This window comes from Arvicanthis niloticus, chromosome 26 (assembly GCF_011762505.2).
Source record: "Arvicanthis niloticus isolate mArvNil1 chromosome 26, mArvNil1.pat.X, whole genome shotgun sequence".
In the NCBI taxonomy this organism is placed as follows: Eukaryota; Metazoa; Chordata; class Mammalia; order Rodentia; family Muridae; genus Arvicanthis; species Arvicanthis niloticus.
The window spans coordinates 28,421,953-28,449,206 of NC_133434.1; the positions used below are offsets into that span (position 1 = coordinate 28,421,953).

The 27,254-nt window shown below is 45.2% G+C and overlaps 1 protein-coding gene across 7 annotated transcripts in view; it reads right to left on the reverse strand.

The window, feature by feature from the left end:
* The window catches only part of Tln2 (talin 2), a 412,083-nt gene that overhangs the window by 7,589 nt on the left and 377,240 nt on the right, over nt 1-27,254 (reverse strand). For 5 of the 7 annotated variants that reach the window (XM_076925417.1, XM_076925416.1, XM_076925419.1 and 2 more), the window contains 5 exons: nt 18,476-18,581; nt 17,151-17,275; nt 4,557-4,682; nt 2,324-2,386; nt 2,005-2,232 (listed from right to left, as the gene is read on the reverse strand). In XM_076925417.1, coding sequence (XP_076781532.1) covers nt 2,005-2,232; nt 2,324-2,386; nt 4,557-4,682; nt 17,151-17,275; nt 18,476-18,581 — 648 coding nt within the window. The remainder of the gene's footprint in view (nt 1-2,004; nt 2,233-2,323; nt 2,387-4,556; nt 4,683-17,150; nt 17,276-18,475; nt 18,582-27,254) is intronic. The other 2 variants (XM_076925418.1, XM_076925420.1) reach the window with 1 other exon arrangement.

Here is a 27,254-nt window from a genome sequence, read left to right on the forward strand (position 1 = left end):
CAGGGGGCATCCACTCTCATGTCACGGGTTTAAGAGCCTTGTGGGGAATGAGACTTGATGGATATAAAGTAAGGAGGAGCCAGGCGTATGCTTTATGAACAAAGGTGAAGAGATTGCTGGAGCACATCTCATAGACTCTGTCAATGGAAATCTCCATCTTTTTATTACAGGCTCTTGTCCATTCTAGTTTACTCGTGTGTGTGTGTGTGTGTGTGTGTGTGCATGCGCACATGCATGTACATGGAGGTCAGAAGTTGGCTGCCCAGTGAGCCCTAGGGAGCTTTGTATTTCTGCCTTCCTCACACTGGGATTATAGGTGCACACCACGGGGTCTGGCTTTTATGAGGGTGCTGGGATCAAACTCAGATCCCTATGCTTGTACATGCACACACTTAACCCACTGAGCACTTGGTTTAATCTTGCAGCAGGGCCCTGGGGAACTGCATCCTGCAAGCTGAGGTTTGGAATTATCTCTCAGTGGTGAGCAAAATGTCCTAAGATTTCCAATGTTCCTTGCCCATTTCCCTTAGAGTCAAGAGTTTATATCCAAGGAATAGCCATGACTTGGGACTTCTGATTTCCAGCTTCCAACTCCCAAGTACTGATCACAGGCTGACACCATCAACCTAGTTTTATGTGGTATTATGGATTAAACAGAAAACTGAATATGTGCTAGGTAAACAATTTGCCAGCCAGCCAAAGCCCTAGCCCTGGAACCCAGATCTCTCTTAACCGAAGTGTTTTCCTCAGAGCGTCTCCTATATGTCAGAGTCACACATCTAAGAAAAACCAGGATTTTAAAAATCACAGGAGACTCTGAGTCTCTATGAATCACCTGGACTTCCTGCCCTTTCTGATTTTACTCATGATGCATATATCAGATACTTCTAAGCAATACAAATGATCTATATAATAACACTTATCATAGTAAAATTCAAGAAAACTGGAAACAAATACAATGTCTGAAGCATGGGGGAAACTGGCATAGTCAGCTGATGTAAAACCATGCAATCACTGAAAACGAGACTCATGAGGAATGGCGCCTCTGCCTCAAGGAAAAACTGCATGGTACGGAATGTGACAGGAAGGCAGATGCATCTCGCTATGACCACAACCAGACACAAGCATCTCACGTAGACGATGAGAGGACTAGAAAACAAACATCTGATATGTGAGGCACTGAGGCAGTGCAGTGCTTTTCTCATTTCAAAAGGCTCCTTTATTGTGTTTCAAACAGTCCATATATGTGTGTGTAAACATGTATATGTATCTGTGTGTGTGTGTGTGTGTGTGTGTGTGTATAAGCCCACACGCCATGTGAGAGTCAGAAGACAGCGTGTGAGAATTCTCTACTTCTACCATGTAGATTCTACGGATCTAACTCGGGGTCATCAGGCTTGGCAGCAAGTGCCTTTACCCACTGAGCCATCTTTACCGCTCCCAAAGAGTTTTATAATTAAAAAAATCAGAACAATGTGTATGTATGGGGGAAGGACTTGATTGTTTAATTACATACTTTCTGGGTTCTGGGAAGAAAACCTTAGCAACTTTCTTAAATCCCCACTGTGCTCTCTCCCCCTGCTGGAGCAAATCCTAAGGACCTTCTCTGAATCAAGTGCCATGATGAAGACGGATTACCTGAGATGCTTACAGCCAAGACACACAAAAACAGAGGCAGGGGAGTCATATGACAGGAATCGTAAGAGTGACCAGGCCAGGGGCTCTGGCAGGAGACAGGAGGGAGTCAGGGAGTTTCAGTCACAGAAGACCAACAGAAGTTTGCTGGATTGGGCTGGTGGGAGGCCAGACCATTCCAGGTGAGTGATGGCTCACACGCACCAGCCCGGAAGGCCCAGGTGCTATGTGGATGTGGTGGGCAGTGGTCGTGAGATGCACGGATGCAGACGGCAGAGGATGGGGCTGGAGAGCGAGACAGAGCTGGCTGATGGAAAGCCTGGTGGGTCATGCCAAGGAAGTGAGACGATCCCCTTTGGCGACACTTACCCGCTCCAACAGGAGTATTTTCCCACCAGCATCAGTGACCATTACCTGTAGCCGCTTCATGGCCTCTGAATCCTGGTCGGCCTTCACCTTGCAGGCCACCAGCAGCTGAGCGGTTGAAGCTGCGACCTGCTTGGCGGATGAGATGAGCTTTTCCTCACTGGCATGTCCCTGAACAGAGGCATTGGCTGCCTCACAGAGACTGCTGGTTGCTGCCGCCACCATCCGGGCCTGAGGACAGTCAACAAAGAAATGACCCAAGGCCCAAACCTCCCTCGAGGGTATCCACAAAGCAAATGAAGAAGAAACGAAGGTGACTCACAGCGGAGATCAGGCCCTGGGACCACTGTCCATCGTCAGCAGCATTGGCAGGGATGGAGCCCACCTGGGAAACAGAGGAGGGAAGTTGGCAATGAGCAAGGTGACCTGCAGCCATCCCAGATCTTTCTGTACCCTGAAACTAGCCATACAGTGCTGTCTGCTCACCTTAACCAATAACACTGATCTTGGAATGGTCCCATCAATCCTTTTACAGGATCTCAGCCACAGATCCACTGGGTCAGTACCTGCTGGCTGGTATTGACCGGCTCCATACACTCAAAGGCTCCAGATGGCATTTCTGTTTTTTGTTTGTTTGTTGGTTGGTTTGTTGTTCGAGACAGGGTTTCTCTGTGTAGTCCTGGCTGTCCTGGAACTCACTCTGTAGACCAGGCTGGTCTTGAACTCAGAAATCTGCTGGTCTCTGCCTCCCAAGGGCTGGGATTAAAGGCGTGCGCCACCACTGCCCAGCCCAGATGGCATTTCTAGATGATGGTTTGTCCTATCTCTGATGCTGATTTCCTCTGTTGATCTTTCCTTTGTTATAAACACCAAGGGTCCCTCCTTCAAGGGTCAAGGGCATTTAAATATCTCCTTCTCCCACCTTGAAAGCCATGGGGTGGGATTCTGGGAGAAGATATGTAAACTATTTCCCTCTCTGCAAATGAGGACAGACTGTGTCTTAAAGAAATACATTTTATTATGAGTCATAACAGTAGCAAAATTACAATTATGAAATAGCAGTAAAAATAATTATGTGATTGGGGGTCAAGACAAATGAGGAACTGTATTAAAGGGTGATAGCATTAGGAAGGTTGACAGCCATTGTTACAGATAACCACACTGGAGCTGTTCCCTGACTGCCACACAGAATCCTGGTACTCATGCCAAATGAACTGGATTGGTTAATCTCTAACTACAGGGCTTTGAAGAAAGAATCATCTCTGCTTCTGCTTAGAGGTCATAGCAAATGAGATTATTATTATTATTATTATTATTATTATTATTATTATTGTTATTGTTATTGTTATTATTATTTGGTCCAGATCTAGAAGGTATTGCTGCAGGAGCGAAGAGATGTGAACATCAATCTGAAATCAAGGCTGGGAATTCATCAACAATTACAGATACCCCCTGAGTGTCAGGAGAACCCCAAGACTCTCATATAATCCTATAGCTCCCCCAACTTCCTTTCTCAACTTTTAAATGCCTGTACAAACCAAATCCCATGAAGGACAGGAAACCTGCCACATTCAGGGAAGATCCTCTGGTATACAGCCAAGCATACAGATCTTTTACTATGGTTGGAGGAAGCTAAATGCTTTGGCATCTTTGTCTCCATAGGCTATCCAGCCAACAAGAACTTAATGGAAAGGTACAATAAGTTGAGCATGAGGCAGGGCCTACAGAGATTCAGTGACAAGCCCAGTGGTCAGCCCTCATGCTTGGGTGGCAAAATGTATACCTAATGATCTTGAGTGACATGCCACATGACGGTCTAGAACCAAGAGTTCTCTCAGACTCGACCCAACTCTTTGCATACAAACAGAAAAGGCCCCACAACACACACACACACACACACACACACACACACACACACACACACACACACACACCACACGTGACCAAGACCTCCTCAGATTGACAACTCGACAGGTTTCTTGAATGCCTTTGTATTTGAGACACTCTCAGCAAGATCCAATCTGGATAGACTGGCTCCATGGACGGGAACAACAGGACACATGGCATCTTTTAAATGTTGAAAAGCTTTTACACAGGTCGACTGGGGGAATCTCAGATTTTAAGTCTAGGTGGCTTTGTGAGCCACAGGCTCAGTCAGGCACTAACTGGCAAACTGACCAGCATTTATGTCCCCAATGGTCCTAAAACCAAGAGGAGGCATTTGAAGCAGAGAAGTGGGATTTTAGAGCCCCTGAACCATGGCACTTACCAGGAAATGCTGGCAGTTTAGACAGCCTAATGCACAGTGGGACTCTAAGTGTCTCTTTCAGGCCCTGCTCTCTGCCTGGAGTGGGAGGTTTTCCTTAACGAGAAGCAGATGAGAGGCCTAGAAGCTGATGGAATTTAAGCAGTTTGCAGTGGTGGCGGAAAGACTTGTAAGCCAGCAACGGGATCCCAACATGCATTTCTTTTCTCAAGCCAAACATTTCTCCTCTATCCCTCAGTGGCTCTCCCTCCATGGATGCTCTGTGGCTTAGCCAGCCAAGGTAACCCACCTTGCCTTGGGCCACCAGCTCCCTCTGTGCTGCTGAGGCAGATTTGACCAGGGCACTTGTGGCAGCGGCGATGGATTTAGCAGCTTCTAAGATCTGTTCTTCAAAATCCAGGGTCTCGTCTGCTTGCTATAATGAAAAGAAAGCCAAGTCATATGCGATGTACAGCCACAAGGGACTCTTTCTGCCCAGCTACTTACTGCTTGATCACCTGGCTCTTCCAGCACCTATTGCTTTTTGCTGACAAGCCACACCCAGGGTTGGGAGGCCTTTTCATCTGTGGCCTCCCCACCCCCTCCACTAAAAAGTAAAAGTTATTAGTGGTGACATTCTACACTCGTTTTAAATCAGAAGAGTTTGAGACAGAGTACTTTTCCAAACCACAGTCTTTAAAATCCAATGTGAGCGAGGCACTCCGAAGGCCCCAGAAATATCAATAGTGCAAGTCAAAGTCATCAGCTATCAAAGTCAAAGAGAATGAGCAGTGACATATTTGGCCAGAATGTCAAAAATGGGCTTGAACTTAAGGGAAGATGGTTATTAGTTCTAAAAAGTCTGACTTCGCTTAGGTGCAAACAAAAGTAACTCAGGACAGTCTGTTGTTGAGTTTTATGTCAATCACACAGTACCTGGTAGTGGAAGAGAAAACAAGGCAGCTTCAAGGTGGTGTTTGTTCAGTGACCCCAGAGCCCAAGCTCTGCCTCAGGAAGAGCCCTGGGCACCCCTGTGCAGATGTCAAGCACCAGAGGCCGATAGTAATTCACCACCACCACCACCACATCCCCTGGTGCCAAACTAGGAAGTTGGGAAGGTACTTTGGGGGAAAACAGGCAGGTGTAAAGATGGCGGTCCCAGGATGGGAACAGAGCACAGAGTGGCCGAACAGAGGAACCTCTGAGGTCTGCTGGGTTTACCATTCTGTGTGTCTCTAGGTTACTTTGGTTTGATTATCCATAGGCAGTTGGAAGATGTTAGGTATTAATTAGGAGACAGTGGTTGGGCACAGCTTCTCTTTGTATGTATACTAAAGTCAGAGTCAAATTTGCTCCACAAATAATATGTAAACAATTCAGAGGCATTAAGTATGTTCACATGTTAACAGCAGGGCATTTCTGAGGACCTACTATCTGGCCAATCATTTTGTTGCATATTCTGTGTTAATGCTCTCTTGCGTGCAAACAATTTACTGAAATTATCTTTATGTATTTTCTAAGATGAGAAGACCTAGGTTTACTGAGGTGACTGAGCTTAGGCAGCTATAGACCAGCCTCGGGATACCGAATGGTGTAAGAGGATCAAGGCAGCAAGGCTTCAAGGTCCGAAACGGTGGGCCTAAGGTCACGTGGCAGCATGAAGAATCTGAACCATAATCTAAACCCACATCTTTCTGAATTTAAAATTATGCAGATCAGGTTATCCCTGAGGGCACCAAGGAAAGATGACTTTGTACCAGATAGTCACAATCAGCCTACAAATGGGTTGTTTGAAACTTGAGTCAGGATGGATACAGCTCTTTCTTAGATCCCTACCCCCACTTTTTCCTCTTCCCTCACTTGTATGTTTGTGTGTAAGGCAGCAAACAATCGTGGGTGTCACATTTCAGTAGGGGCCCCACCTCCTTTTGTTGAGCCAGGCTCTCTCGGACTTGGGGCTTGTCAGTTTGGCTGAGATTCCCAGCAAGTACCAAGAATCTTGGTCTCAGTGCTAGGATTACAACGAGGTGCCACTGTACTCAGTTTTTTTTTTTTTTTTTTTTTTTTTTAATGTGGGATCTGGGATCAAACTCATGCCTGCACAGTTCCCTTGGCCCCTACATCTCTATTCTTAATAACTATATCTTGAGCCTTGAAAAATATGATAATTATTTTTTGCAACTCATGCTACCAGAATAAGAATGGAGTGTACTAGAAGTGGGCACGAAGGAGGAGAGCGGCGTGTTCTGAGCCCCCAGAGAGACCTGGAGCGCATGGTTCTTATTTCTGACAACAGTCTTGCTCAAGGGGGAACTCGGGATAGAAAGGGGCTCAGCTTTACGGGCTCATTCTGGGTTAGAGGAGTCTGGGACTTGTTTACTGAAATATAAAAATGACTTATTGTAAGACACCGGCATAAAATGTACTCATATGCATAGGCCCCAAATGTGTGACATCAGGTTTATATAGAGATGAAGAAACACACATGAATATATATGTTGTATATATTCATTTGATGACCTGGAGATTAAGAGTTTTTCTGGAAATTCCTTCTGCAAAAGAAAGTGAAGCACACAACAGATTAGGCCGTCGGGGGACTCACCAGAGGGGCAATTGCCTCATTTTGCTGAGGAGGCAATAAAAGCCTGTGACAGCTCCCCATGCCTCCCAGTCTCTTGCTTCAAGTGGCCTCAGAGCCCGAGTCCCTGCTACAGCAGTAGAATGCTCGTCATCAGATTCTGATTGGAGCCTTGGGAAAATGGAGTTTCCTTATAATTCACTGCCAAGCCTCTGCCTACAGAGATCTTTGTCACTACTGATCAGAAGTCCTTCTTCTCCATTTTCTGCAGGTTTTGATTTTAGTCTTTACATTTTCTAAAAATATACACTTAAACGTCTAACTTGGAAGTATTTTTGGCACCCATAGATTTTCCTACGATGGCAACCATTTTGATGTTTTATTTGCCTTACTTTTCTTTCCATCACATCCCTGGATTTGAAATAAGACACAGTATGCAGTCTTATCTTCAGGAGCTCTCACTTGGATACAAAGTGCTCCCCCAACCCCCAAAGGCAGCTGCTCATATATCCTGGCCTGGATTGCTATCTCCCTCTGAACCAAGGTTAGCGTTGGGATGAAACACCGGCTGTAACCCCATGGACCAGCCATCCTCTAACTGCATGGACTATGGGATCTCCTGCAGTGGGTAGACCTGCTGAAAGCACAGCCCTGGCCTGTGGTTTGTCTACCAGTTGGCAGAATGGAGACTTGAAGTAGGGACAGTAGGACAGCAAAAAGGGGCCATGTGGTAAAGAGAGAAGAGAGGTTTATTTTCTGAAGGACTATCCTATAAAAAAGAATCACAACCTATATGCAAGGTGTCCCCTCAGAGCTAAGGGTGGAGGCAGCAGTGTAGAACAGTGGCCAAGGACCACCAGTACGGAATCTGCAGAGCAGGCACCAGGATTCCTCAGGTCTGTTCCCCGCACACAAAGCTCTTGTCCCTATCTTCTCTCCAGGAAGGCTGGGTTGTCACTTTCCTCGTTAATGGAGAACTTTTGCTGACCTGAGCCAGGACAGTCAAACCTGTCTCTAGATTCAGAAACCGGAGGACTCTGACATGCTTAATCCTGAGTTATTTTCCCCAACAGCTGGGGCTTAAACATGCCCTTAAAGAGCATGACTGGGGTTGGTGAGATCAGTAACTGCTCACCGCCAAGCCTGGTGACTTGAGTTTGATCCCTGGAACCCAAATGATGGAAGAGGAACCAACTCCTTAAAGTTGCGGTACACCCCTAACCCCCAGAACTGACTAAATACATTTCAATAGGCTTCAAGAAGCCACGGGCTCACCAAACAGTCCTTCTGCAGACTCACACACAGACCTGGATAAACACACACTGTGCCTCGGGAGGTCTGGGTAAGGTTCAGGAATTTCTGTTTCTAAGAAAGGTGGTTAGGGACCACTGTAGAAAACATAGGTCGGTTAACTTCATCCCACCCTTCTGTGATCTTCTCGACGCTTTATTCAGCTTGTGTTTCTTTCGTACAAAGCCAGGCAGAAGAGCACACGTGATAAATGTCAGTTAAATGACTTGGTGTCATATTTTAAAAGAAGGCTTGCAAGGTCTAGAGTTCATCCAGGAGATAATGATAGAAGTGCAGCGGGCTTGCCTAGCATGTACAGGGTCCTGGATCTGGTCCTCAGCACTTCGTAAACAGGGTGTGGCAGTATGGTATACACTTGTAATCTTAACATGCAGGAGGATCAGAAGTTCAAGGCCATCCTCAGCCATATGGAGAACTAGAGGCCAGTCTGGGTTACACGAGACCTGTTTCGGGCACTTAACCATTACAGACATCTGTAAACGGGGGCATCTTATCCAAAGCGCTTACTTAAATTGGTTCTGTGAAGATGGTTGGCAGATATAGAAGATGGCTACCACCTAATGAAGATGCTCACTCATTCTCCCATTCTCTGGTGCCATGTCCCTTTTACTCATCTCCTCTAGTGGAAAGGCCACTGGCTGGGTCACGGCCAGCTCCTAGCCCTGGTGGTTTTTTTTTTTTTTTTTTGGGGGGGGGGTTGTGTAGTCTGCTTGTCTGTAGCTGGAGATGGGGTTGTTCTCACCTGGGTTGTGTGACAGCTTCAAGAGAGGTCTGAATAACCTTTAGTGACATTTTCCCGTTGTTGGCTATCTGCAGGGACCAGCATCTGAAGTCAGAGACTTGCCAGGCAATGTGGAACTTGGAGTTGGGTTTCTTGCCAGACCACCTCCCATGCTCAGGAGTAAAACTGAGACCCCTGAGTCTGCTCCGATACATCTCAAATTTCAGAAGCTCATGTCCCATTGGGCGAGGAGAGCGGGGAATCTTACACATCTGTCTTTTGGGAATCTTAACTTAGTTTTGCAGTGTCTCATTCATTCCAGCGGGCAGGATGCTGGGAGTAGTTTTTCTATGTAAAGCATGACTAGCTCACGGTAGACACTCAAGAATGAGTAACAACTGCATTCTCCATCATCTCTCCTTACCCCTGCCCCTTGTATTGGGGGTTGAACCTGTAGGAAGCCGCGGTTAGCGGTGATACATTCCGCCATTCCAAGATGGCGCAGGCATCCTGTCCTCCCACAAGTAAACAACTGACTGAGCAGGTGCAAGAGGCAAAAAGCGCACCAAAAGTCACTGCCCATCCCAGGGCGTATTATGGGTAATGAGTGAACAGCCAATCAGAAGTGAATATGTCACTCTAGGGTGTATTTAAGCAGCGCCTCTTCCTGTCTTTCTGCTTCTGCTGTTACAAGAATAAAGCCTCGTTGTGGTAACCACCCGAACATTACTTCACTTGTCCCTTTTCACGGGCGAAGGGGACACGGAAGGGGCTCGGAACATGAACCCAAAGTCTTGTACATGTGGGGCAAACTCTACCAGTGAGCTACATTTCCAGGTTCCTCATATTCTAAAAATTGCTTTTTTAGGTTCTTTACACAAAGCAAGTCTATTTGGATCCGGTGTTACACTTGAAGAACAAAGCAAACTTCTAGGGACACATGAGACAGACACTGTGTTTGGCGTGTCCCTCAGCACTGGCCCAGGCAGTGGATAACTCAGACACTGTCACTGTTCCGTACTGCCTAGCACATCACTTTCCAGGGCTGCACCAACCACCCTTCCCTGGGTAGCAGTTCATCAATTTTCTTTGGTCTCTAGCTTAGACATGTCTTCATTTCATATTAAAGTTTCTAAGAAGTTTACTGAAATAAGCAGGAAGTGCATTCTCTCTTCCTCCCTCAGGAGTCCTGGCTCCTTCCTGCTGTCCTTAGTGACCTACCCACCTTCCTTGATGTCCCCTGGGCAAGTGTGGGCAGGGAGAGCATTTGGCTCCATAGTTCTTCTTCTCACCCACTTTGTGAATTATGCCTGTGAGACCCTTTACCCAGGAATATCCCCAACCGCTGCCTCAGTCTTAGAAAGTGTCTGTAAGAGACTATCTCCCACCCTACCCCCCATTTTTTTCTTTCAACAGAATCTAATGTATCTCAGGCTGGCCTCTAATTACCCATGTAGAAAAATGGCCTCAAACTTCCAATCATCTTGTTTCTTGGATTAGAGGCATGTACTACCATGCCAGGTTTCTGGGTGCAGGAGACTGAACCCAGGACCTCATGTAAGTTAGGTAAGTACTCTATCAAGTGACCTATATCTCTAGTCCATACAGACCAGACTTATAAAAATTATTATTTATATTATTACTATGTATGTGTACATGTGTGTGGATATACACGTGTCATGGTACATATGTGGAGGTTAGATGCCAGCTTTCTCTCCTTCCACTGTGGGATCTGGGGATTGAATTCAACTTGCTAGGCTTGCATGGCAAACACTTTTACCCACTGAGCCACCTCACCAGCCCAGACAAGACTGTCTGAGAGCTAAAAGTGCCATGACCCTTAAGCTCTACAAAAACAGCTACATGTGCCAAAGAGCTGCTCAAGCTAGTCACCACCCTTCCACCATTTTGTATCTTGCCTTCTTCTGTGTTAGAGTCTTACAGAACGGCTACTACTCAGACAAGGTCCCAGTAAGCCAGGAATTCAGTGGATTTTTTTTTTTTTTAAGTATAAATGTGTTATATATAATGTAAATGTTCTCAAGGGAAAAAAAGCCAATTCCTAGGGCTACATCATGCAGGAGGTCTTTTTTTTCTGACAGTTGGACGCCTGAGTGGAACAGGTGGCCATGCTTTTCCTTTCTTGTGTTTGACCTGGCTGCTGCTGAGCCTGGCTGCTGCTGGCTTGCTTCTGGTTTTGACTTGAGAGATGCTTAGGGGTAGGAAGTCTTGACTAAAGCATACCACGGCTGCATCAACTTGTGCTCGGAAGGACCTGTGGGTTGGCTGGCTCTAAGCTCTCCTTCATCCTTAATAAATCTAACAAAAGGCAAATCTCCCAGAATAATCAGTCCCCTTCACAGAGGTCTGGTCTCAGGGGTAGCTCAGGGTGACATAGAGAAACCAGTTCATGTTAGTGGCCGGATAGGCACTGCTTTCACATCCATATAGACAATAAAGGAGTGGGTTCATGTAGCATCCACTGGTAAAGATCCAAGCCTGCATAGTTTGTATCTTGGGAATAGTTTTTCCCACAGAATACATTGCTTTTATTACATTTTTTTTTTTGCAAATTATTTTTAAAATGAAAAGTAATACCACTGAGTTGATCTTATAATTAGTCTGAGTGATGGGAAAAAAATTCTTTAGAATTCTGTCATGCTCTCAAAAAGGGGGAGGAGGAGGCACTCGGACCTTCATCTAGGAAGTACAGACCACAGGAGCCTTTCCAGTGTTCACTGAGGATACATTTTGGTTCATCTTAGGGATCTTAGTGTGAGCCTCCTATGCAGCTAAGGACCTAACAAGGTCCTGCTAGAGAACCACTTGGCAACACACACTCCATGCTTGTCTCCTGGTCTGGGACCAAGGACTGGCATGTGAGCTCCAAGCCTACAGCTTAGCCATGCAGAAAACATCATGTTTGCTTCCCCACTTCACAGAACACCTGCCTGCCTTCCCCCACTCAGCAGAGTAATCAGCAACATGGGGATGCCAGACAACAGCCAAGTTCCCTCCCCTCCCCACCCCCAAGTCTCATCACTTCCAACAAGCATCTTCAACTGAAAAACCTTTTAGAGCTGTGCTTAAAAAAAAAAAATTGTAATTGCTTCCCTGCCTCTTTCATATGATCATCTGCCATTTCTGTTTAACAAATGTGAGTGGACCCAAGACCAAGACCCCTGAGCTGTACAAACATGCTAATACCATTCGCTCTTAAAACCTACTGAGCCCAGTGCCCACAGACACACCTAGCACACTTGCCACTGGGAAAGGACTCAGTGCTGAACGTCCTCCTCCTGTACTCCTGTCTGCCACCCATCACCACTTGTTCATCTACGGTGGTGTCTACTTCCAAGGTCCCTTTCTGACAACCAATTAAACTACTCTCCTTCCTCATCCACTGTTAGGAGTGCCATTAAGAGTTCTTTCCTCCTAAGGGAAGACCAACAATAGCTGGGAGCATAGTCATGCTATTTCCAGAAAAGGGACTTATAAAGTCTCTGGGCTAGAGAGCTCAGAATGAACTCCATATAGTTCACAGACTCATTTATGGGAAGAAGTCAAAACAACCGGAGAAGACTGATGTATACCCGAAAGAATGCCTTCTGGGTCACAGCCCAACTCCTTGCAGCAGCCAATTAGACTATGTATTTACTTTCTGACTGCTGGGTTCTTCTAAACATTATCAACCTCTTCGAAGAAGTTCACCTACAACAGAAAACTCAACAGACAGAGCACAGTCCAGGTCACATTCTCATCAGACGTATTTGGTCCAAATTAAGGTTTGCATAAAGCCGAGTGACTCATCATCCATAAACTGAACACAGTCAGCATGATTTAAATTTGTTACTAGAAGTGGAAAGTTATAGATAATAAGTGTCTTGAATTTTTTTTTTGTTTTTTGTTTTTTTTTTTTGCAGTGAAACCTTGATTATAAAATTTAATCTGTGAGGGCTGGAGAGATGGCTCAGAGGTTGAGAGCACTGACTGCTCTTCCAGAGGTCCTGAGTTCAATTCCCAGCAACCATATGGTGGCTCACAACCATCTCTAATAGGATCTGGCATCCTCTTCTGGTGTGCAGGCATATATGCAGGCAGAACATTGTATGCAATAAATAAATCTTAAAAAAATTAATCTGTGAGAATGTGTTGAGAGTTGTCAGGAAGTATCTAGATCAATGTGTTTGCCAGTCTCAATCCTGACCTGTGTCCTATATCAAAGACACGGGTTGGAATCTTCTATTTTACCCACTGAATACTTTTCTTAAGGATTCCTAACTACAAACAACTAAGCTACAGAAAATATCTTAAGCCCTCGGGAACTATAATTCCTTTTGATAACAGATAATGTAGTAGTATTGATACAATCTGTTGTGGTTTGAAACAAAACATCCCCCATCCACAATAAGTTTGTGTGTCTGAACAATTGGTCTTCAGCTGGCAGTGTCTTTGGCTATGGAGCTTTAGGAGGTGAAGCCTTGGTGGAGGAAACACTGGCCAAATACACCTTTCTACCTGAAGTTGCTTTTGGTTGGGGCATTCTGTCACAGCAACAGAAAAGTAACTAAGACACAGGTCTTAAAGGCTACATGAAGAAATGCAATAAAATATAAAAACCTATGTACTCTGTCATCTAAACCTATTTGTGATTTTTAATATTTTAATTAATTTAATATTGTGATTTTCATAGTTGCCTTCTACACTTTGTTAGGACCCCCGGAGACAGGGCAAGACACTGTAGGAATATGCTTGATATATAGTTGGATTAAATAACAACCTAATATATCAAACATATCACACAGAGGCCTGCAGAAAAGGCATCCAGATTTGACTGAGCTTGAGAATAGTTACAGAACTGAAGGCTACGGCTGCAGGAGTCAGTCACCTCTGAGTATCTCCCAGCCTGCCTTGGAGCACAGGCATGTCTGTAGGTGTGGAAAGGGTGCCATTAGCAACAATGCTGGCACATGCTCTGAGCCCGGGGCCCTTTCCCCAAATGAAAGGGGAGTCTGTGCATCTGTCTATTACGCATGTCTGAGAGATTACAGGTAAAGGGAGGTGCCTCCAAGGTCAGGGCCCAAGGGTGGAACTATCCCAGAACCATCTTCAGATGCCACAGACTAGTCTCCTTTTAAAACAGGTAATCTGAGAACTAGGTAATCAAAACAGCTAGAAGTCATCACCCTCCCTCCCCAAACTAGTCCTCACAGCAGCACAGGCTCTGCCTGGATGGAGGGTGTCCTCATTCACATGCTTGTAGGGGTGGGGTGGTCACAGTTACAATGCAGGAATGCAGGAGCAGCTGCCATTTGTGGCCCCCTGAGGGATTTTTTAAGTTTATAGGAGAGGATGGAGAAAAGTAACCTCAAAATATTGGTTGGTTTTGTTGTTTCAGTCATTTTTTTTTTTTTTTTTTTAAGCTGAGGAAAAGTTCTTTTGTAAGGAGGATCTTATGCACCGTGGAAGAAGTTTCCCACAGTGGATGGCCCTCCTTGCAAACCAGAAATTGGAGGCTTTAGGATGATAAGATTCTTTGAGACACTTTCATGGATAATGCCTAATCGAGTGAACAGAAGGGGTCCTCACAGGCCTCCCCCGGCAACCATCCCTCATTTTCACCGTGTGTGGTTTTAAAACACTGTTTTCCAGAACTGTAAAACACAGAACCTGCCATTCCCCATCCCATTTCAAGTCTTAGCCACTCTCTGCTGATCGATCTCCTTTCGTTCCAAGCTTTGTTACACGTAGCTGTAACCACGAGTTATCATTTCTCCCCCGGTAACTCACTCCAGGAGCGTCTTCATGCTGTGCAGGCCGCCAGCCATTGCTTTTCAGCACTGAAACGGTCTAATCGTTTCCCGTCAAGAAGACCCAACTTCTTACTGTTACCAACAGAGCTTCTAGGAACATCCCCCTCACACAGATTTGGCATTTTCTTCCTCAGGAAAGGAACTGGAGACAAGTCTGACAGCATAAGACACTATAATTTGCAATGATTCTGAAGGACTAGAATCATGTCCTCTGCCAAAGGGGACAGAGAAGGAGTGCAATGGTCAGAAACTGCACCCCAGCTCTATGCTCCCTCCCCACTCAATCACATGGTCTAACTGTGGCGAGGACCAGATAAAGTAGTCAGGAGACTGGTCTGAATGTACCTTGTATTTACTGTAGCTACATTGTCCACCCCCCTATCCCACTAGGGGTCCATGAAAGACCTTATCTTTCATACATGTTCCAGAGAAGGAAGATGAAGGTATCAGAAAGCAAGTGTCTGGTCACAGTGACGGTGACAGAGGTGATGGTGTTAGCATGTACTAGCCAGGCACCATGTTCTCACGTTATTGACTTATGTTTTAACAACAATCCTGCAGGAGGAAGGAGATCCCAGTAAGTCTGTTTTCCAAATGAAGAATCTTGAGGCAAATGAGCAACCAGACAGAGAAGATCAGACAACAGCTCAGGAAGACCCTAGAGAAGGATGGGTGGGGGCCAGGGGATGCTGAAAAGCAGTGGAGTGTGGGCGTGACATGAGCAGCAGACCCATTCACAGAATGCAGGCGACACCTGACCAGTAAACAGAGCCATCCATCCCCTGTGGACGGCCTCTGGGGTAGCGTAGACAAGATAAGAACACAAATCAAGCTGCAAAGCCTACCCCTAAGTCCTGTTAACTTGATTTGCAAAGCAGAAACAAAAACCTAACTGCGAAAATACAGTTGTCCCTGACCGACTCTCAGATCTTAAACTCTTGATGGTATCAGATGAGCCAAGAGCCCCAGGGGGCCAGGAGTGAAACCTCAGCAAACAAAAGTCAGAGGTCAAAAATCTCAAATTGCGCCTTGATGAGGAAAATTTGAAAAGTGTCTGCCATGGAGGCCAGTGCTTAGAAGGTGGGTCTCTCCAGCCTTAACAGATTCATTAGCCTCCTGCGGACGGCGTACGTCTCCTCCTGAGCACTGCTTGGACATAGGTGTGACAACAAAACAAAACAAAACAAACAAACAAAACAAAATAAAACAAAACAAAACCAGTCCTAAACAATTGGGGGCAGCTTTTTTCTTTTTTTCTTTTCTTTTTTTGGATGGGGGGTGGGGTTAGGAGGGATGCAAATAGCCAGCTTTCATTCCTTATGTGTGTGGGTCTCTGGGAAGTGAACTGCAGACACCCAGAAAGAATGCATAAATATGAAACTGAAGCCTCCTCTTCCTATCATCTTCCTTAAGATGGCTGAAGGTTGGGTGGGAACTGCGCTGCTTACTAAGGCTGAGCCGGACCCTGGAGACTGGCCAGCTCCCACCGCCCCATAGAAAACCATCCCTTTCCTTGGCCACTTCTCCTATGAAAAATACGCTAGCCAGCTATTTCTCCTGGACACACTGAAACAGTCTAGAGCTGGGTTTCCCTTTGAGATGTGCATTGTTCTCTATTTTTGTGTATGCATGCACATGTGGAAGCCAGAGGTCCATGGCAAGTATTTCCCTCAATTGCTTCTCTACTATGTTTCAATATATATATTTAGATTTATTTTTAACTATGCATGTATGTCTCTTTCTCTCTCTCTCTCTCTCTCTCTCTCTCTCTCTCTCTCTTTGTGTGTGTGTGTGTGTGTGTGTGTGTGTGTGTGTAGAATAAGAGGAAGTGGGATTCCTTGAAGATGACATTACAGATGGTTGTGAACCAGCTGTTGTGGGAATTGAACTTAGGGCCTCTGGAATGGCAAAAACAAGTGCTCTTAACTGAGCCATCTTTCTACCCACTCCAAGCACCATATTGTTTTTTTGTGTGTGATTTCCTCATCGCTGGGATTACAGGCGCACACCACCACGTGTGCTTTTTATGTGGGTGCTGGGAAATCCACACTGGGGTCTTCATGCTTTCCCTGTTAGCACTTTACTGACTGAGCCACGCCTGTGGTTTCCAAGAAGACAAGATACTCAGTGCTGTTATTTCTGTAACAAAGGTGCAATAGAAACCAGTGAACTGAAGGTTGTCAGTCTCCAAGCTACTAACAGAAACATTTGACAGAAAACATCCAGGACCTGCTTTACATGGTGGAATTCCATGTGCACGCTCTGTTTCTCCTCGGAATAACCAGAGGTACTTTTCTTGGTTGTTAACTTGATCCCCTTGTTGTTTTTCTTCCCCCTCCCCTGCCCCCCACTCAGTAAAATGGTGCTGGGCAGGCAGAGCGGGTTTGCTGCTTCCTCTCTGTACCATGCTTAGCTCCACTGCACAGCCACCCGGTGGAAGACAGACCGCAGGGAGACGAGCGACCGCCGGTGCACACTCACCTTTGGCTTCGCTCTTGGCTTCAGTTGCTCTAACTTCTTGGCAGCAGCTTCAATGGACGCTGCAGCTCCCAGTAACTCGGTTTCTGCAATGACGGTTGGGTCTTCTGGATCCACCCACTCTGTTCCTAAAATCAGTCCCAAGAGAGTCAGTCTTGGTAGGTGCAGACATGAGGGTACTGGTGTAATCACAAACACAATCAAAATAAACATTCTGGATGGCCCTATGAGCCTGTTCACTATCTAGATCTCCACCACTGGGATGGAGGGATAATGGGTGCTAACTGCTTTTCTAAACCAGCTACCTGTGGATAGCCCTATCCAGAGCAATGACCATCAACAGTAGCTTCAAAATTCCATGGGTCGAGGCTTGAGTCTCACTCTGTCTTTTGACTTCCTCTTATGAGCATGGCATCCCTAGGAAACTCTAGGCCACAGAGCTTTGACATTCTCTTCAGGGACTACGTGGCAGAGAGAGAAAGAGGAGGGGGGAGATTCCCTTGGCGAATAAACGGCATCTGTGTAAGCAAATAAGGATGTGCAAACGGTATACTCAGTGCTATTCCCTATGCATAAGAATAGTATTATTACTATCCAATTACTTATAAAGTACTTACTTTATGTGTATGGGTGTTTGGCTTGCACGTATGTTTGTGTACAATATGCATGCTTGATGCCTGTAGAGGCGAGAAGACTAGACTGGATCTCATGGAACTAGAGTTACAGAGAGTGTGGTGAACTGTCACATGGGTGCTGAGAATCAAACCCGGGTCCTCTGCAAGAACAACAAGTGCTCTTAACCTCTGAGACATCTCTCCAGCCCCTAATCACTTTTGGGGGTTATGACTAGAGGTTGAAACTAGGGCCTACCAAGTGCCAGGCAAGCGCTCTCCTACCTACATTCCTAGTTCCCCTCCCCTCCCTTTGCTTTTGAGTTAGGGTCTTAGAAAGTTGCCCAATGTGGCCTTCCAATTTGCTCTGTAGCCCACTCAGGCCTAAGGCTTGCAATCGTCTTGCCTGGGGCTGTGAGGACAGGCCTGTGCTCTTGAGGCCTGGCTCAGGAGCTTACAGTCCAAATGACAGTAAATAACAGTAGCTTGGTGAATACTAACACAGCTATAGGTGAGACTCCTGAGAGAAGTGGAGAGTTTAATGGATGATTCCACTCAGGTAGAGGCATTCAATACAAAGACCAGGGAAAAATCATGTTACTTTAAACATTAAAAAAAAAAAAATCTGTGCCTTTCATTCCTACTATATTCCTGCACACTCCTGCCTTGCTCTCTGCGCTAGCCAGTGCTACAAGAGGACACGAGGCCCTGACCTACCTTTCATGGCTTCCGCTGCCTGGATGAGCTCGGTCACGGCACCAGCAACTCTCTTGGAGAAAGCTGCCAGCTGATGCTTGAGTTCTGGGGTTGGCTTCTGAAGGATCTGTGAGTGGAAAACGTGTCAGGTGCATGAGAAGGGAGTGCTGTTTGATGGGGGTACACTCCTATTGGGGGGATGGGACATCTCTGTGGGGGACTTCAAGCTAGAGAGACAACAGACTCACCAGAGTTGGGAATCAGGGGTCCCTTTGACACAGTTAGCAATGATCAGAAGGCCGAGCCCTGCCTGGCCTTCAGTTCTTTTGTTTTTAGGTAAACTAAATACACAAATGTAGAAGTTGCATGTAAGAACACTGTGTGTGAGAACAGAAGTCTCAGGCTATAAGGATCACCTTGGACTTGAGACAAAGCAAACATGGAGCCAGAGAAAACTGGGATGGAGGCAGGGTTGCAGGCAAGATCCCCACATGAGTAACAGCTAACTATCTAGAAAGTCACTCCAGAGCTGCCAAGCCGGTCTAAGATGCTGACCACAATCTGTCCTGCAAGATGCTGTCTCCATATGCTCTCCTGTGAGCTAGTTCAAAGTTAAAAAACAGAACAGACAAAACCCCTATTTTATTAATTTACTTTTTTGAGACAGGGCATCTCTGTGTAGCCCTGTGAAGATACTGCAGGCTTTGAACTCATGAAGATCCACCTGTCTCCGTCTCCCAAGTGCTGGGATTATAGGGATATCCCACCACACCTGGCCTCACTTAATGACTGTGTACATGCTCTCGAGTATAGGAACATGCAGGGATTGAACTCAGGTTGTCAGGCTTGGTGACAAGCAACTTTATCTGCTGTGCCCTCTCACCAACCCCAACAGTGTCAAGATTTTTTAAAAAAATTTTTTTTGTTTTGTTTTGTTTTTCGAGACAGGGTTTCTCTGTGTAGTCCTGGCTGTCCTGGAACTCACTCTGTAGACCAGGCTGGCCCAGAACTCAGAAATCTACCTGCCTCTGCCTCTCAAGTGCTGGGATTAAAGGTGTGCGCCACCACTGCCCGGCTGATTTTTTTTTTTTAAGTGGGTATTTTTAAAAGGTACCATAACTGCCAACCAGCAATGCAATGTGAAATCAGATGATCATTCTTTCAAAACTGCAACTAAGAAATGAGGCACGGACTCCTTAGCATCTCCTCTTAAGGACTTACATCTAGAGGAGTATCAGCCTGGCCCTTCCTCATCTTGAAATTCTCTTCTAACACAGTTTTCTGGTTTTCTTGTCCATGTTCCACAATGGGGAACTTCCAGACACTTTAAGATGGTTAGGAGATCTGTGGACGTCATGGAGCCTCCGAGTTGAGGCGCAAGCATGGACTTTGGAGGTGCTGTGTATTCACACCTGGCCTCACTGGTTTGCTAGTGTGACAACTATCAGAACCTTGTCTCTCCCCCGTTAAGCTGGGATAACACCTGGGATGAAGTCTCTGAGGACGGACACACAGACAGACTGGAAAATACACAAGAACCTTTTCACCCAAGGCCCAGAATGCAACAGGGATTCATTTAAGGTCAATTCTGTTCTTGGTGTCCTACACCCTTTAGGAAAATACAGTCAGATAACATGATTTTTCTCAGACGTATAGAAAAGATGGTTGCTGGGCCTTAGGCCTAACTTCTTTGATTATGTTCCTAAAGGGAATGTAGTAAAAACTGGGTAGGAGGAAGTAGTGAGTTACAACATGACCAGGCCCAAACATGCCAGTGCAGAGACATTACATTACATATTCAAACTTATGAGCCAGCCTTTTTGAGTATTATTCCGTATACATCTCTCTCCATCTTCCTTTCTCTCTCTAATAACTAAACTTTTTTCTTTTATTTTTAAGTTATGTATATGTTGGTGTGTGTATTAGTGTGTGTGTGTGTGTGTGTGTGTGTAATGTGCAGGTACCAACAGAGACCAGAAGATGGTGCCAGATGTCCTGAAGCTGGAGTTACAGGCAGTTGTGAGCTGCCCAGTGTGGATGCTGGGAGCTGAACTCAGGTTCGCTGCAAGAGCAGTGTGTACTTTTAACCGCCGGCCACCTCTCTGGCTCCTCTGGTCACCTTTTAAATTTGTTTTACATTTACTAATAATGATCTATGATTTTAGTTGCTCTATTATCCTCATTCTCTCTCACAAAGACCAAAAAGCTTTAGTCAAAATGCTGTATCAGTTATAAACACTAGAATAATGTTGAATAACCAATAACTAGATTTACATATAAGGTTAATCAAGCAATTTCTAATAAAAGCACTAAGGCTCCTTGAGCTTGGTAGAAACTGGACAATGTGCTGGAATATATATATATATATATATATATATATATATATATTCCATATATATATATATGTGCATACACACATATATATATGTGTGTATGCACATTTGTATATATATACAAATGTGCATACACACACACACACACACAGTGAGATACCAATATGGGAAAAATGAATCAATAAATAAAAAGTAAAGATCAACACACTAGCCAGACAATCCTAGTGAGACAGCTTCCTAGAGTCCTGGAAAGGCTAAAGGAGGAGCTACCTTTTGCTCTGCAACACAGCCAGGAGGCAGACCATCTAACCAAGTGTATCCTTTGAAATCAGCAGACTTGTGGAACTCTGAAACCAACTACTGATCTATTCTCTAAGCCTTGCCTCAGTTTACCTACCTATCAAATGAGCGTACTGGTCCTTTCCCTACAGAGCTGCAGGGAGGTTATATAAATGAATCACATAAAGGACCCTGACAGCCCTGCTTATGTGCAGTCTTTTTTTTTTTTTTTAAATTTTATTTACTTGAGTACACTGTCACTGTCTCCAGACATACCAGAAGAGAACATGGGATCCCATTACAGATGGTTGTGAGCCACCATGTGGTTGCTGAGAACTGAACTCAGAACTTCTGGGAGAACAGTCAGTGCTCTTAACTGCTGAGCCATCTCTCCAGCCCCAGGTGCAGTCTTGATATCGGGATTAAAAAAAAAATTTCGCCGAGCGGTGGTGGCGCACACCTTTAATCCCAGCACTTCGGGGGCAGAGGCAGGCAGATTTCTGAGTTCGAGGCCAGCCTGGTCTACAGAGTGAGTTCCAGGACAGCCAGGGCTACACAGAGAAACCCTGTCTCGAAAAACCAAAAAAAAAAAAAAAAAAATCCCAAGTGGTTCTTAAATACCATTTTTGTCTAGTTTGTCCCTAAGGCCACTAGTTGAATAACAGTTACAGATGAGGCTGTGGCCTGCTAACCAATCCACAGACACTGTTCAATTATTTCTCTGTTGTGAGCAAAAGACCATTGATGTGCATTAAACGTACAGTAGGGTTATTTATACTTAGTGGTGAAGGACTGTCTTCCCCCTAGGATAAAGAAGGATAAGGGGGCTGGAGAGATGGCTCAGTGCTTACGAGGACTTAATGCTCTTGCTGAGTACCTGGGTGTGTTCCCCAGCACCCACATGATGGCTCACCACCCTCTGCAACCCATTTCCAGGGGATGTGATGTCCTTTCCTGGCCTCCAACAGGTACTGCATGCACACGGTGCAGACAAACACAAAATAAAAACTAAATAAACATTCTGAAGAATAAGGTAAGGAGGCTTTTTCTTACTCTTCCATCAACAGTGAACTAGAATTCTTAGCTGGTACAATAGAGCAAGAAAATAAATTCATGATCTGCACAGAAAGAGAGAGTTGTTTTTTATCATCAGATGAACAGTAATATAGAAAGCTCTAAGATATCTGTAAAATAGCCACAAAAACAAAACCCTTCCGTAACTGGTAAGTGAGCTAGGAGGACAGGACATAAAATCAACAGAAATGCATTAATTACATTTCTACACACGGGTAATGGAAAGCAGGAGTAGTATGAATAATAAAAACATTCTAAACTCATATTAAGTAAGCACACCAAAATCCAATTAATTATGTACTGTAAATAGATGAATTTTAGTGTATGTAAATTATATATTAATACGACTGTTTAATGTGTGTGTGTGTGAGATAGTACTAGGAATGGAACCCTGCGTAAACCAGAGAGTGATCACGGTAGTCAAACTGAGATGTTAACAGGAAGTAAATATAACCCCCAAAGTGACATGTGACTTGGGAGAGCAGACGCATTCAGTCATCCTTGCCTTTTACTGCCAGCTCACCCTCTAGGCTTGCTGGCTAAGATGTGAAAGATGCATTTTTACTTTTATTTGATTCAAGTCTCACTGTCAATGTCCCCCCTTGAACTTCTCAGTGCTGTACGTTTTCTTTCATGTACTGCACAATCTCGTCTCCCTCGCTCGTGCCATCCATCGTAGGCCATGAGAATGACAGGACAAGCCACATCCTGGAGAAGCCATGGAGCATGCGTCTGACAGACATTATGCTTCAAGAAAATATAGAGAACTCTAAAAATCTGAGAAAGAAAAATCCACCAAAAGGGAGAAGATCTCAACACATTGTAGCAAAGAAGATGTACAGAAGGCAAAGGGGCAGAAAAAAGGTTTGGACTGAATAGGTGAGGGGGAAAAAAGCTAAGGAGGACAGGGAGGGGGAGGGGAGGGAAAAGGGGAAGGGGAGCTGGAATGGAAGGGGGAGGGGGAGCCGGAGGGGGAGGGGGAAGGGGGAAGGGGAACGGAATGGATCCAGGGGAAACTAGAAAAGGGGTTGAATATGGCTAAAACTCATTATACAGCATTCTCAAAGAATTATGAATTTTTATGAAGAAGACATTTAAACATAAACAGTAGACTCGCAGTGGATGTGACGGCACGCACAAGACCTGTGAAAGATCAAGGCAGCCAAACTGTCATCACGGTGGGGAGGGGGTCATACAAAATCCCAGCCCGTGCTGAGGAGCTATGGTAACTGGTGGCTGCTAAGGCAGTTAGTTTGCAGGGATGACACCCAGGGCTCCAGTCAATGGCCCTGTACCCACGCACACACTGGTAGCACTTTTTCCATTAAAAAAAAAAAAAAAGGCACATAAAATTGGAGGCAGGTGCTAGTAGAGGAAGTGGGGGAGAAGATGGATGGGAGGAAGTGGGGGTGGACTTGACCAAAAGACACTGTACACAGGTATGAAATTCTCAAACACTAAAAAAAAAGATCATGTAAATTAAACTCACAAAGAGACGCCACGGGTGACAGATGCCTGTAATCCCAGCACTTGGGAGGCTGATGCAGGAGGATAGCAAGTGCCAGCCTGGGCTATGTAACAAGACTCAAATAACATAAATTTATATGTCAATATACACAAAACTAAAAACACTGCAATTCTATTTAGAAAATGTGGGTCTGCTGCCCTATCATGTTTAAGAATCTTTTTTTAAAAATTTATTTATTTAATGTATGTGAGCACACTGTAGCTGTCAGACACACCAGAAGAGGGCATCAGATCCCCTTACAGATGGTTGTGAGCCACCATGTGGTTGCTGCGATTTGAACTCAGGAGCTCTGGAAGAGCAGCCAGTGCTCTTAACCACTGAGCCATCTTTCCAGCCCAAGAATCTTTTTAATAATAAAAAAAAATGTATTAGTTCTTTGAGAATTTGTACAATGAGTTTTGGGCAAAGTGTAGAAAATTCAAACAAATCTGTAATAATGAGAAGCAGGTCATCAGCTGCCTGGAAAATCTGCAGGTGAGAAGTATGCTCATTATTTCCCTTACGGCAGCGCTTTCAGAGACCCAGAAATCCGTGCTGCTCTTCCCCCATTACCTGAGCCTCATTAACGCCGAGGGGAGTTACAGCTGTGGGGACAAGAAGCACTTGAATCATCAAACTGCAATGACTGAAGATGTCTGTGGCTGGGAGAAGAGCCCTTGAGGTAGTCACAGAGTGCCACTTCTGGGAACAGATGACCCTTTACGGCAGAGAGCAGCACTGAGGTAAAGTGTCTTAGCTCTAGACAGCCAGGAGGAAAGTTGTTCTATTTTTAATTCTGTGATTAAGTCAATATGATTGCTGATATCAGAACACCGACCGGGATTAAAGTTCTGCCGGGGGGGATGTGAACGTTAACTCTGTCCCAGATCTCCAGCGTAATAACAACCGGGGGCCGGGAAGCTGGCGCCTGCATCTTGCCTTGTGGAGCAAGTGCAGGAGGACAATGCTTTCCCATGGGAACTGAGGAGCTTCCTAGAACAGCCAATGCTCAAACGAGACCCTGTGTATGTTGAAAGTTAAATAGATTCTTATAAAAAGGCAGAAGTGGGGTTCTCTGGGCAGGTGTTCTCAATTTGGTATCTCCTTTTGAACAGTTTGAGGTATGTTCTATGTGCGGTGTTCCTTTGTGGGTGTGCATGTGCACACATACCTCTAAGGTACACAAAAACAATTCTTATTTACATGTATGTGTGTCTGGTCTCTGTGAATAGATGTGGTATGCATATGAGTGCCTGGCAGAGGCCAGGAGAGGCGTTCAGATCACCTGAGGCATAGGCAGCTGTGGGCCCAACCAGGGGTTCTGGGGATCAAACTCCTGCCCACTGCAGGAGCAGCAAGTGCTCTTAGTCACCTCTAGCCTTATATACAAAAATTCTTGTTGCCAAGATGGGATGAGTTCTGCTCATTTTACAGCCCTAGTTTTACTCCATTGAGCTGGTTCTTCTGTTAATGGTCTCACTCTGGCCCCAGCCAGCTATCTAAAGACTCTCAGAGAAACAGCACATTTCCTATGTCTACCATATGTATGGATGGCAAGGACAACCGCTGTACAGAGTAATGGGAAAATCATTGTCAACAGAGTCGCCAACCATCTAGGTAGGTCAGCAACATGGAAGACTAAGCCTTAACTCTATGGGAGATTCAAGAAGAATCTTGTGTTTGAAAACGGACCATGCCATGTGAGCAGCCATAGGCAAAGCTCACACAGCCCATTCTTCCTAGGGTCCTAGAACAGAAAGCAGAAGCACTCCCTCCTCATCCTAGTGTCCAGCCCACACCAGCACGTGCCTGATGAAGCTTCCACCTTGACACATGGCATCATCCCCTATGCTGCTGCTGATCTTTATGGTTGGAACTAGACACAGCACCTAGACGACCCTTAAGTAGGGTGCCTGCATGTGTAGCCTGGGGATGCTTCCTGGACCATCGCTAATGTTCTCAAGAGTCTCTGGTCACCTTACTTCCCCTCAGGCAAAGGTGTCTGTAGATCAAGTTGACCTCAAACACACAGAGATCCACCTGCCTCTGCCTCCTGAGTGCTGGGACTAAAGGCGTGTGCCACCACCGACCAGCTATTTTTTTCCAAACAAAACCAGTACCAACAAATAATACTTTAGCAATGACTGCAGTTCTCTGGATGAACACGAGTCTTTAAAAACCTTAAACAGTTAACACAAGAAGATAACTTAAGAAGGCAGCAGTGACTGCTAGAACCAGAACAGAGTGGGGGATAACAGGAATGAGTCCCTGTTCCTAGGCTGTTGCTGAACTTAACAAGGGAAAGACTTTTGTGGGTCTCTGGTCATTCATCTGGTGTGCTAGTTCATTTGGCAGTAGAAAGAAAAACAAAGAAACCCAATGCTTGGCAGTTGGCCTCTAGAGACAACAATTGCGTACCTGAGGCCTGGGACTTGTTTTTATTTCTAGGTTTGGGAAGGGTGGAGCAGAGATGAGAGGTGACAAATCATATCTATGTATCTATCTATGTATCTATGTATGTATGTATGTATGTATGTATGTATGTATCTATGTATCTATCTATGTATGTATCTATGTATCTACCTATGTGTCTATGTATGTATATATGTATGTATGTATGTATATATGTATGTATGTATGTATGTATCTATCTATCTATCTATCTATCTATCTATCTATCTATCTATCAATTTATCTTAATGGTGTTTTCCCTGGCTCTTGAACAAACTCTCCTGTGCTCTGTTCCAGCCCATACAAGGTTCTAAAGATGGCTAGAAAACAGGGTCTATGCAAACCTAAGGCTTATGTACCAACCATAACTATGACATCTGCTGCCCAGAATTTTCTGTCTTTGCCTTCTAATCCTAGCTCCACAGTGTGCACAGCAGGCTGAGGCTCTCTTGAAGTGACCTGCACCATTCACTCAAGGATGGCAGGAAGCTACCCGAGGCTAGCAGGCCACTAGCAATGACTTTTTAGTCAGTCATGGAGGCTGGTGTTCTGTATATTTTAGAATGCACTTGGGTCTCTGTAATAAGACCTCCCAATATGGTGTGTGTGTCTGTGTGTATGAGTGCACATGCACACATATGTATTGTGTGCATGTATGAATGTATATGAGTTTATATGTGGGTGCACATGCATGTGTTTGTAAGGCTAGAGGACAGCATCAGGCATCTTCCTCAGCTGCTTTCCACCTTGTTGTTGAGACAGGGTCTCTCACTCAACCTGGAACTTGGCAGTTTGCCTAGACTCTGGGAACCCTCTGCCTTTACTACCCCTCTACCCCCAGTACTCAGATTACAGACATGTGTTGCCTCACTCAGGTTTTTTCACGTGGGTGCTCAGGTCCCTTGTGTTTGCATGGTAAGCACTTCAACTGAGCTATCTCCCCAGCCTGAGAGACCTTTCAGTACCTTTTAAAGTTGGCTTTGACCTTCAATTTACTTTCCCTACCCTCTGCCACTGCCTCACCCTTTTATCCCCTCATCCTGCCTCAGTCAGGTTCTTTCTGCCTCTTTGGTGCCAGAGTGAAATCAGATCCTTTGAACTGTCAATGAGTCTTCCTGAAGGCTGTACTTTCTGCCCGGTGTGCTGGATCAGACCT